Raw genomic sequence first — 12,546 nt, 5'->3', positions numbered from 1 at the left:
CAGAAAGTATTGCATTTGCAATGACCCCCTACTGAAGTATTCCTTAGAGGTATTTTGATCCGTAAGTGAACAAAACACAACAACTGGAGATGTAACTGCTGTACCAAAAGCCACCTATACTGCTTTGGATCCAGTTACCAGAATTAAACTGTAAAAATAAGGCAATGAAGGCTCCCATACTAACAAAGAAATGTTGACACTGTACTTTTTTAAACAAATATTACAAAATTGAATTTTATTGGGTTTCACACAAGATGCACTTATAAAATTGATACAGAATGACATTCAACAGAAAAAAAATGAAAGCAATTCCAAGCTTCCTTTAGCAACTGCTAAATAATTCAAAAATAAGATACACCAAATTGACAAATAATCTGAATTTCCATGTGTGAACATCTCCAATTAGTAGAAAATACATCAAATATTAAAGAATTTCAGATGCTTCCCCAGCACAAATCCTCTTCCTTTACTCTCATCCCTGAACGGTAACCACAGATTTTGGCCATTACTCCAGCCCCCCTCACTGGGAGGGGAGAGGCTGACAGACTGCAGCAAGAAGTTCCCACCAGAGCAGACCACACCAACCCGTATGGCAAAGCTACCTCATTACCAAGTCTGCTCGGATACGTCATAATTCTGTGCAATTGGCTCCAATTGCTACACTAGCACAGTCCTGCAAGTTTCAGGGATTAACACATACGTTAAACTCACATTTTATATCCTTAAACCAAATAAACTCCAGCTTTCCCACTCTGACAAACTGTGAAATAGCGAAAGTAAATTTGTCATCATTTGTTCAGCACTGAAGCACTGCTATGATGCTTTTCCTTAGGAAGTGAAACTGGTGCTTACTTAAATAACTGAAAGGCATTAGAAGGTAATGCTGCGTTTTAACAACAATACATGAAGAATTTATCATCAACTGAAAGGTCTCTTTTGAGGCCTCAGTTTTGTTGATATTTATTTCATTCTCAGCTTCAGGATTCCAAACCATCTTTCATCAATTCTCCCCCAGCTGCTGCTCACATCAGAAAGAAGTAAGATTCATTGTAATGCTCAAATGCACTTCATAGATACAGTGCATCTACTTAGGTTTGGCTAAAACCAATCAACTGAAATGGATAATTCTGATTTGATTGTCAGTAAGAGCTTTTACAGGCATGTTCTCTGGCAAGTTAATACACAGATGTCATTCTTGCCAGAGTGAAATCCCAAAATGCAGTGTATTACTGTTACATTAATGCCACACATACAGTTCCAACGCAACACTTCTGCTGGCTGCAATTCACGCTGCCTTTCCTCAACTTATAGATGTATCCCTCTTATTTTTTCATACAAGAAGAAATCATCAACTTTATAAAATTATAAGTAATCTGCCTTGCAAGACACACGACTGGAACACAATGAATGATACGTTTCTTATTTGCCCAGTTAAGCAGGACCTTCACTGTATTTTGCATTTGTGATCTTTCCTTGGTGTTTGGTATTTAGATAAAATAGTATGCAGTACATATTTCATTTAGAGGCAATTTTTTATTCTGATTAGTTCAGATACATCTTGAAAAGATTTTTCTGTTGACAAGAGTAACTATCCTGACTTGCTGTTTTATGTACCAATGCTTTATGTGTTTGTTGAAATAAGCACAGTTTTGAGATCTCTTTGCAGATGTTTAATAAAACAAGATAACTTGAAAGGCAAGCTTCCTGTCATGTTGTCATACATTTCCAGGAATATCCTTACACTGGAGGAACCTTCTTAAAAGTAGTATGTTCTGGAAGCGTGGTTTCATAATGCAGAGCAGGATTATGCCTTTTTCCCAGTCTATTTTCCAGAAAAGTGATACTGCAGCTCTGCCACCAGGCTAGAGACTCACGATCCACCACATTTTCCAAGAGGCAAGTTAAAGACTGCTTACTTGACCTGACCAGATACCAAGCCAAGTTACTTGTAGAAAGAAATTAATATTTTTGCCATTAATAATTTAAGTTTTAAAATAAATATTTATGTGCCTTTTTGGCAACTGTCCATTCTGGTAGCATCTGCTGTCCCAACAGCTCAGTATCCTTAGCACATTGATTAAAAAGATCTTAGTCAATTCTGTTTCCACAAATAGTGAACCTGTCTATCTCCAGCAAGTCTTTCTTTGAAGACCTGTGTTTCAATTCTGAACTGTCTTGGCTTATATCTTTTTCTTCCCCATCAGGAGTTGTCAGAAACTGATCAGAATTGCTCGTTACAAGTAAAGACGGTGTATTGTCCTTCTGATGCATGGGTTGATTGGTAACTGATGTAGATCCATTTTCATCTGTGGAAAGTCCTGTTGGAAGAGGAGACAAGTACAAAGATAACCATGAATTTAACACAGACATCCTGATGCATTCTTAACATGTAGATTCTGCCAAAGCTGTCCTGAAAAAGTACAATGCATCAAAGCGGCAGAAGCAACAGAAAAATGCTTTGTGGAAGCCCGGTAACATGAGTAACTACCAAGCCACTAGCTCTTTAGTTTTAAGATACAACATCCTTTTTAGTCATTCTACTTTTCTGATTTGGTCAAGGAGAAAAAAAGAATGTTAAAAGAAGTTTAGATAGATAGTAGGAGCGTAAGTAGTTGTTTTACTGAATCCTTTTGTGTTGTAACAAGTAGCCCGAAGTTGGACTCTGCATTCTTCTGTAGAGTCCATTTTTGTTGGCTTCAACAAGAAGATATTTGACAATCCCTGTGTGAGTCACACAAGTATTTTCTACTGAAATAAATCAAAGGAATTTCTGTAGAAGGAGTTAGATGCGCTTAATCCTCTACATCTGTACAGCAAACCTAACTTCTCTAGGGATGGCTAATAAATGGCTCACACACTGCTACACTCTTTAATAGCGCTGGATCCTCCTTCTTCAGTGGAACTGAACACTGGCTCCAAAAGGTTCCAGTAACAAAAGAGGTATTAATGAGCAATACCGAGGTATTGTTTCCACATTTTGTTAAAGCATTTTAAAAATATATTAAAATTCCCCGGGCAAGTAGCAATGAAATCAAATTTTATTTACCCACTCCTCTTAAAAACTTATTGTTTTAGAGGAACCTGAAGAAATCTGACTAATGTTGAGAGTTTTACAGAATGATTCAAGGACACGGTAGTTGACAGAATGGCAGCACTACACAAATTATTCACTCCAAATAATTATTACAAAAAACTTTCTTCTGTATAGGCTCTTCACAGTGTACCATCTACCGTTTGAAGGTAAATGGATTACTCCTCAGAGTATTATGCAAGTCAAAGGTACTAAACCTGCATCAAAAGAGGAAGTAATTCTAACTGTAGAGCTTTGTTACAAAGGTAAGCATTTTGCTAATTAGACGGCTTCCACAGAAGACTGATCAGGCTACAAATGATTACCAGTAACTAGAACCTCCATTCTGCTTGAGAAAGTATAAAATTTAATCCTTCAAAATTTTAAACCGATTCTGTGGAAGAGGTAGGAATTCTTATAAGAAAATAAGTTGACTTACATTATAAGCTGATAGAAAGCAGGCCACATTAATTCCCCTACTCTCATTATAGTAAGAGATGAGTAGAAAGTTTGTACAGAAAAAACTTAAGTGAGGCACATGGATCAATGAATATTGCAGAGCCCAGTAATAATAGACACTGAAACGCTGGGGAAGGTGAAATCATTCTTTCACATAATTGAGGTTTCTGTTACATCCAGAGGTGCGAGAAGGTATAAAAACCTGACAAACTGTTGAAAACTGAGCTTCCTCATCATTAGTGGAAGTTAAGAATATCCTGAATAAAATCAGCAAACGATTTTGGGTTTCCACTTTTTAATTACAATTTTCCATTTTAGGAAAATGTAGTGTATGCCAACGGACGTGGTGAAACTGCTGCTGCTTTGGCTAAAAATAGTCTTCAGGGGTTATTTACTGTACATTTAAGGGTCAGTCTAAGTATGGCTTATTAATTCTTATATGCAAGTGTAGTATTAGAATATTTAATTAAAACAATAGCACCAATATGGTAGAGTTCTCTAGTGAAATACAAAAGGCATTCAGACCAATTCATTTTACATTTTTTCATAATGAAACTAGAGCAACTCCATGAATTTAAGCTATTTAAAAATAAACATCTGCACCACATTTCAGCCTGATGTGATTTGACACAGCTGAGAAGCAGGGATTTATGACTAACACTGACAGATTCTTAACTCTACTACTGCTGGCAAGACACTGACAACTAATAAGCACCTTACATATCAAGCTGTTCAAGTCTTTGGCAAGCAACAGAGTGAACACAAAAGCCTCACTGTTAAGTTGTCTAGGGCTCTCATTGAACTCTTTGCGGAGGAAGATATACAATCTAACTCAGCTGACTGAAACAATGAAGGTTTCTGTTTCCTCCTATAACTCGTCACAGGAATATCATGTAATGCCCCAGTCCAATTATACATTAACCATTAATGCTGAGCACCTATAGAAGGAAGCCACACTGCACAGACTTGAAACAAAGTAGGTAGAGACAGGCTGAAATTCCTATTTAGATTTCATACAGCTTTTTCATTTGTGTGCTCATTTCAATTATAGAGAATTATGCCTATTTTGTGCCATGTTTTACATTAATTTCCATAACAAATTGATGAAAGGCGTCCTTATTTAAGTTCCCCACTACCAGAGATGATGTGTCAATATTTACTTGTAGAGTATTGACATTTCTATCACTTCCATAATACCAGGGTGGGATTTCACTGGAGAGGAGTGTGAGCATTTTTTCATTTATAGAAGAGTACAGACGAGTATTTAAGAGTATTTATTATTTATTAAAAGATGATGCATGAACCAAAAGCAATAAGTTCTATTTACTGACTTTTATTCATAGCCGTGATACTGTACAATTAAGGTCTAGCAACAAGGCTACTGTGTGGTAAACAATGTCATACATCTGGTTTAATATTAAATTTAGTCTGAAAGCAATTTTTATTACAGTTGAAAATAGAGTGAGACAGTTAGGCTTACCATGGGTAGATTTAAACGTGCTTTGTGGTTTGCCAGCTGACTTCCCTGGCGTGGCAGTTGGGACAGGATTGAATAATTTCTCCTCCATTTTTGCCTCCTTTACATATTGACACGATTTCCCCAGCAATACAATACTGTTAAGAACTTTTAGGGATATTAACCTGCAAAAATAAAATGATTTATTTACATATTTGCATTACCAAGTATTAATATTAAAATAATTGCATATGATTACTGCTGTCTTGGAACAATTAGCTAAGAAATTAAAACCCTTCAATAGCAAAAAGTAATTTCCTTTTCTTAACAATTTGTTTCAGGTTCAGTGCTTAAAACCCTTCCCCCCACCCTCCCCAGAAGGCATCTAGAAGGAAACACAAAGTCTAACAAAATGACAAGGACAGTTACGCAATCATTTAATACATCAAATGTTTAAACAAATAATTAAAAAGGGCCCTCAATAGAGCAAGTCCAAATTAAATGCATTACTGTTAAATCTGTAGCTTTAAATGTACTCAGACAAGGATTAGTAGTGGACTTTGAAACTTAAGAACACACATATACAGCTTCCATAAGTTACGGACTAATCAAACAAAGTCCTTTTTGGTATCACAATAAACAGTCCATTAAATTCAACAAAACCAAGAGGGAGCACTGCAGTATCGGCGTAGTGCAGCTGATGGGAGATTCCTCTTCTGTTATCACTAACTTGCAGCACAAACTTCAGCAAATCAGTGAAGTCCCTTGCACCTGTTGTCCCTGAAGAACAGGGAGTCTCATCTACCAGCAAGTGCTTTTAGATTTACAGTTCAAACAAGCTTTGTAAAATCGAAGTTCCATTAGTAGTATTAAACAACAGAGGTGAAGGTAGCAGCAGAATAACAATGAAGTAGTTATCTATTCGCTGTAGAATCAATTTTATTCTAAATATTAGAATATAGAATTATAAATATTCTCTACATAAATCAACCTATGTAACAACAGCAAATCAAATGCAGACTCACTTTATTCTCCACTCTCTGAAAACCTGTTTATTTTGGACTCTGCTGACAGACTAACAGGAAGACCTGAGGATAAGTGTCCATTCAGAAATTAAAATCGACGGAGCAGTCTGACTGCTGAATCACAGTGGCCCTCAAGGACACGTGAGCAGCAACTTCTCTATCTCTGACTGCATTACTGTAATCACAACTCGTCAAATAGAAAAACAAAATACATCACATTTTAAAGGAAATTTTATGTAATACTTTTATTTTTAGAAGAAATTTAGAGAAATGGAAGAAAGAACAGAGTAGACTAGACTACCATCATCACCCAGAAGTATCCATTTTAGTATCCAAGCAACCACAGAGATTATTTTATAAAAGTTAAAAGCCATGACTCTACAATTTTATTAGGTTATTGGGACAGATTTTGTTTCTAAGAGTTGAAAAAAATGTTAAGTTTTTCCTACATATTTTTAATGTAATACATACTGTAAACATCTACTGTCTCAGAATGAAATCAGGACCTAAGTGTAATTTAATAAAATCAAAAATTGAGAAAGACATAAATCAACATTTCAGGTTCTCCTGGAAAATTATGCAAGAGTTTCTAGCAATTCTCTTTCATTCCTTCCTGCCAGTCCACCCAAGGCTCAAAGTTCTAACCACCAAGGAAGTTTAAAACTATTGAAAGTCCTTGAAAAATAAAACTCCAGTTTCCTATGCTGGACAAGACTCTTTAATTCAGTAACTTAAAGAATTACAGTTGTTAAATAGCAACACAAAACAACATCCTCTGCATTGTAGTATCAATCCCTTGCCAATCTGTTTCAGATTTGATCACGGAGTTTCTCACAGACCTACACTATGCTAACCTGATGCAGAACTGAAATTTATGTTCACAACTCCAATTACTCAGAAGATGCAAGAGGTGAGTTAGTTCCAAATCTGAGATCATGACAGAAGCTAGAATTTGTTCTCACTTTTCAATAAGGAAAAATTACAAGTTTTATTATTCTTATAACCTAGAAGTTCTAACTTTCAAACAGCAGGCTTGAACACAGCCCAAGAAAATCTTTTTGGTCCAAAGCTCTAAAGAAAGCCCTCATTGTTGCCTCTTTCCCCATTCTACAATTCTCCCCTATTCCAGCAAATGTGCTTGTCCTTGACTGCACACTACAGCTTCTCCATAGACTAGCAACTGTGCCTTCTTCAAAGAGCAGGGTTTTATCCTGCATGTTAATCACATTACTTCTTCCTGCCCTCCACCCTCCAAGCCACAGAGACTGAGAAAATTCCACAACTGCTGCAGCAGAATGGTAGATGTAGGGAAAAACTACACATACGGAGAAAAAGACTTAACACTGAGCAGTATGAAGCTGCTGAACTTGGTATACCACAGGGATGGTCAGGGGCTAGTGCTTTCAATTATAAAGAGCTGGCTTTAAAGAGAACGTGTCACACTCTGGGGAAAAACCTCTAAGTGTGATGCAGAGGAATATAGCTAACATTTTAACATTTGGCCTATTTACAATAGCTTGAAGTCCTAGCTATCCTGCTTTAAAGAGTCTCTGTGCTGATTACTACCTTTTTTGCAGATCACAGAGTGGATCTAGGAGTCACATAAAACAAATGGGTAATGATCTCATTCTTTTCCTAAATTACTGTAAAACAGCAAACTCCTCTCTTCCAGCATCCCTGAAGAACTTCTGCCCCAGATCTGAAAATTCTTCCACTTTCCAAGCTTTGATGCCTTCATTTGCAATCACAACTGTGTAGGACACTGGAACACATATTCCCTCCATGCTGTGGGCAAACTTGAATAGCCATACTGAGAATTAGCATATCCAAAGTTTCTTTGTGCTGCAGCAATTTAAACCACTTAATTCTTTATGGTCAATTTTAGGAGGAATTGATTGTTCTAAACATCAATCAGTACTCTGAGACAGCAAATGCTCACGCAGTTCAGTATGCAACTTTCCTAGAAAACACTCACCACCATATAGTCTACAGCACGTACCTCAAGACAGGCAAGCTAGACTGGATTTAAAGCACAACTAAATGCATCTCATCTCATTTTGGACTCGTAAGAAATTAAGGATAACCCAAGTGTAAGCTGATGGGGCAGTAAGGGGATACTTGCAGGTCACTGCTTTTAGGAATATTCTGTCCTGTCACTATTTTTTATTAGCTAATATTACTTACTAGACACCACCCTTCTTTGAAAGGTGAGTCTCACATCTTGCATTTATGTATATTTCCCCCCCCCAAAAAAAACAAACAAACATGTTTTTAACTACCAGAGAATTATAGACTGGTTTAGCTTGGAAGGGACCTTAAGGATCATCTAATTCCAGACCCCCTACCATGGGCAGGACAGAATTCATGATCTGCTTGAAGCACTGAACTTGGCTGCTGTTGGGCGTATGGCCTCTTGTTCTTTTCACAAGTTTTACAGCTTTGAATTAAATTTCTCCTTTTATGCTAATGGATGGCATTTGTCTGTTGTCATAAATTCTTTCCATTACTTTTCCAGAAATTGTTTTCACTACTTCAGTTACTTACTCAAGGCTATAATCCCCAAACACAGGGACCAATCCAAACCTTTTCAAATTCAGTTTATAAAGAGAAGCATTTTACATTTAATTCTATTCAACATAAGTGGTGTTTACATGTATATCCAGATGTATCAACAGAAGCTTTTTCACATCTGATCACATAATGGTAAATATTTTTGTGCATTTACTTACCCACAGTAGAACAGCACAACACAAAGATAAGCTAAGACTCCTTGTACTTTTATCGAGCTTGTTACGACTCTGATGAGCTGTTTTAAGGATAAAAGTTAAATGGTTATACCATACAGGACACAATTATTAATCATATATTCCAACAGACCTTTTATTTTGGATAAATACAAGACAAAAGTAGAAATAGTTATGTTAATAGTAACTTATTTTAACATTCCCCTTGACAATGCTGACTACTCAAGATTTTGGTTTGAATAAATACTATACTAGTATCTAGTTAAAACTTTACCAGAACTACATTCTATCAATGTTTACCTCAACGCAAATTAGTACATAAAATAACAAACCTAAAAAACTCTCCAAAAGTCAAGGGCTAAAAGCTGCATTAACAGTCAAGAAATACCAACATGGTAAGACAGAATCATAGTGTTTCACACTATACGGAACATTTTGAATACAAAATTGTCTTGTGAACTAGATAGATGAATCCCAAGTTGCAGTGAAAGAAGATCCTGAAATCTGATTTTACTTCAGTATTTCACAGCTAGGGCCCCAACATAGCAAAACTCTTCAGTTTGTGTTATAAACTCTTAGTATCAAGGATAACTTCTAAGAACATAATTAACTAGAAAAAGGTATTTCAAACCAGTTCTCACTAGATGTGCTTTTATTTAGTGGAAGAAATGATTATAGTCATAGCTTTTCTTTATTAAAAATTCTAGAATACAAACTAGGCAAAGCCTGTCAATAGTATTTCTCCTCCATCCATTACATTTAGAAGTTAATTCACACTGACAGTCTTCCAGGGCAATTATGAATTATCATCTTTGTTTGCAAAGTGAGTACACATTCCCAGTGCTATGATAACTACTTGTCTGTGTGTGGATGGGGAACGTCACAGCAGCTATTTACAGAAAACATTCTGTAGTAGTTAATTCAGAACAGATAGCATAAGGACTCAATTCCAATAATGTGATTTGTTTTACAGCAGCATGCCCACGTAACAGGGTCAACTATTTCAGAATCATATATTCAAGAAATCTCAGAAGCACAGTGCCCCTGTACAAAAGGAAATTTAGCTGTTTTGCCGTTACAAGGACAACCACAAGGACTCCTACAAGAACCTAAAAAACCCAGCACATTACTGCTAACCTTCTGGCAACCAGCTGTTTTGACTATTATGAATGAATGCACAGGATACTTGCCAAAAGGAATAAATGTTTAGTAAGCACAGATGCAGTTTAATTCCATTGCAACAAACCAAGTGCCCATGAATTCTATAAAATATATATTAATACTATCTATGAAAAGCTGATAAACACTAACTCATTTGTGAAGTTGCAGTTACTATGTGATACAGGTTACACTTAATACTAACTCAACCTTGTAGTATCACTTACTAGAACAGCCAGTGGAAGAGGAATAAAACCCATTCTTCTGGAAACTGAATCACTATAATCTGTATATGCCTAGAAAAAATAACAGAGAAAGAATAGAACTATTTATGCAAAGAAATGAGCTTAGCACATCCTCTAGATAAGGACTGATCTGTGCTAAAAACACTATAGTGGTATAAAGTAAATTCATACTTTGAAATCTAAGTGCAGATGGCTATACTGACTGACAAAAAAAAGTAGTACAACCATGACTGGAAAGATTAGCTTTAGTACTCCGAATCAACAGCAATTGGAATATAATACAAATCCCTATATCAAGAGCAATTAGGACACTGAATCCAAACACGCTGTATTTCATCTGTAGATTATTTTGAGTTTAGGGACATCTTTGTACTAATTTGACTTTGATCCTCTAGTATTATACAGAAAAACCCACAACAGGGATAAAAATTCAATTATCACACTATCAATTTTAAATCATTCTAAATCCACCTATAATTAGCCTAAGATAACAGTCTTAAAACCCTTGCAAAAGAACGTGTTTACATTTGCACTCCTAAAACACAAATACTCTGCATGAAAACATTCATGGGTTATTGAGAGCCACGCTGAAGTTAGGTAGCATCACACAGGCACTCATTTTCCACAGAGGATCCTAGGGAGAAGGAATAGAGTATTTGGAACTACTAAACTGTTTTTCTGATAACAAATTATTAATAATTAATAGTTTGTGTGGTAACTGAAGGTAATTTCTTTATTAGGTATAATCAATACATTTCCTAGCAATAGCTATCGAACATACCCAAGAAAACTACCTGAATTGTTGTAAGTAATAAAGTTCATTAACAGAGCAGCAATCTAGAGCACTCATGAACAGTTAGGGACTCATTCGTGAGAGCTGTGCTGTAAACAGCACACCAAAAACCAATTCTCATTAATAACCACAAGCAGTCTGTGTTCTGTAAATACCCTTGCCACAGGAGTAACATGCATGGTATAAATATCCATACACTAGCTAATGAATATTGTATTTTGATTTAACAATTAAAATAGCACAAAAAGAACAGTCTTTCTAAAGTATCTTAATAGCTTTTTAAGTTTGCTTACTTTCCCATGTATCTCCAAAATGTCAAAGTCATTATAACCCTCCACTGACTGTATTTGGGAGAGACTTCTCAACAGTGTGTTAAATAAAGCCTGAATTGACCCAAACAACCAGATAAAAATGAAATAAATTACTACAAAATATTCCTGTTAACTCTTTCTGAACAAAGCAGAGCACAATTTTAGTGCTGTGGGAGTGAAATTATTCTGTAAGTACCTCTTAAGTATTTGCTCCAATATGCCACAATAACAATTATATTAGTTATACAAGAAAATGCCTTTGTTTTCAGGCTTACATTTTTCTGTCGACTGCTAACAAGGTCAAATGCAAGACTGGCTCTGTACTCACTGTAGACCTGGAAAAAAATCCAGCACATCAGATGCATGATTAATGTGTTAACACACTACAGAAACAACTGAATTAATACAATTTCTCTAAAAATATTATAAACTCTTATGTACAGGCTGAAGGAGTCAAACCCAGTTTTCCTGAGGTTCAGCTACACCCTTCACATGAGTCTGTATTTCTATAATAACTTATACATAACCAAAACAAGAAAGACTGCAATGCTTTCAGAATTGAATGAGACTATAAAGCTTTTACAGAATTTGAAGATTATCAACACCACACAGGAAGAGAAATCACATTTACTTGTCTCCCAAAGAGTTATTTGTTTTAAACATGTGAAGTATAGTATTAGGATCAAATTAAATAAACAAGCAAGCTTACATACTAAGTAAGTGATGCCATAGAAAAAAAAAGAATCTGATCAGGAAGATGAACAATGCTTTTTCTCCTTTTTCAAACAGCTCTGCCCATTAAGACAGAAAAATATGGGGAAGTTGCCTGGAAGGGCAACTTGCATAGGAGTTGCTCAAAACTTCTGAGAAGTTTCACCTAGCAACCCCAAGTCATTATAACTTCATAAAAAACGCCACAAGGTTTCTTAGATGAACTTTGCAAAATTATCACCTGCTACCCTCCACACCCTAAACTGTTACAGCACACATCTTCGGCTACCATAACTTCATTATTTATTTCTCTTTCCCATACTCTAAATGAAAGTAGGGCATGCATAAATGCCTCTGGCATAAGGGAGCTTATTAAGTACATTATTAAACTTGTTTCTACACCACACAATGTAGTTACTAGAGATGGTGGAAGTGATAGCACTTCCAAGTTTTGACCTCATTTCCTGAAAAGTGGTTTTAATAGCGAAAAAACGCTAACTCATCTCTTCACAAATTTATCAAGTGCATTTGAATTCACACAATGCACAAGACAAATGGCCAGTGTATTATGCCA

The 12,546-nt window shown here is 35.9% G+C and overlaps 1 protein-coding gene across 4 annotated transcripts in view; it reads right to left on the bottom strand.

Annotated features, from left to right (window-relative positions):
* Nucleotides 1-205: 205 nt before the first annotated feature.
* Nucleotides 206-12,546, bottom strand: part of TAPT1 (transmembrane anterior posterior transformation 1) — a 39,337-nt gene continuing 26,996 nt past the window's right edge. For all 4 annotated transcript variants that reach the window (XM_035325054.1, XM_035325055.1, XM_035325056.1 and 1 more), the window contains 5 exons: nucleotides 11,537-11,596; nucleotides 10,140-10,208; nucleotides 8,740-8,816; nucleotides 5,010-5,170; nucleotides 206-2,318 (listed from right to left, as the gene is read on the bottom strand). In XM_035325054.1, coding sequence (XP_035180945.1) covers nucleotides 2,089-2,318; nucleotides 5,010-5,170; nucleotides 8,740-8,816; nucleotides 10,140-10,208; nucleotides 11,537-11,596 — 597 coding nt within the window. In that variant the 3' untranslated portion in view covers nucleotides 206-2,088. The remainder of the gene's footprint in view (nucleotides 2,319-5,009; nucleotides 5,171-8,739; nucleotides 8,817-10,139; nucleotides 10,209-11,536; nucleotides 11,597-12,546) is intronic.

This window comes from Oxyura jamaicensis, chromosome 4, assembly GCF_011077185.1.
Source record: "Oxyura jamaicensis isolate SHBP4307 breed ruddy duck chromosome 4, BPBGC_Ojam_1.0, whole genome shotgun sequence".
In the NCBI taxonomy this organism is placed as follows: domain Eukaryota; kingdom Metazoa; phylum Chordata; class Aves; order Anseriformes; family Anatidae; genus Oxyura; species Oxyura jamaicensis.
The sequence above is the reverse complement of the archived record's forward strand: the minus strand, read 5'-3'. Positions and strand labels throughout refer to the sequence as shown.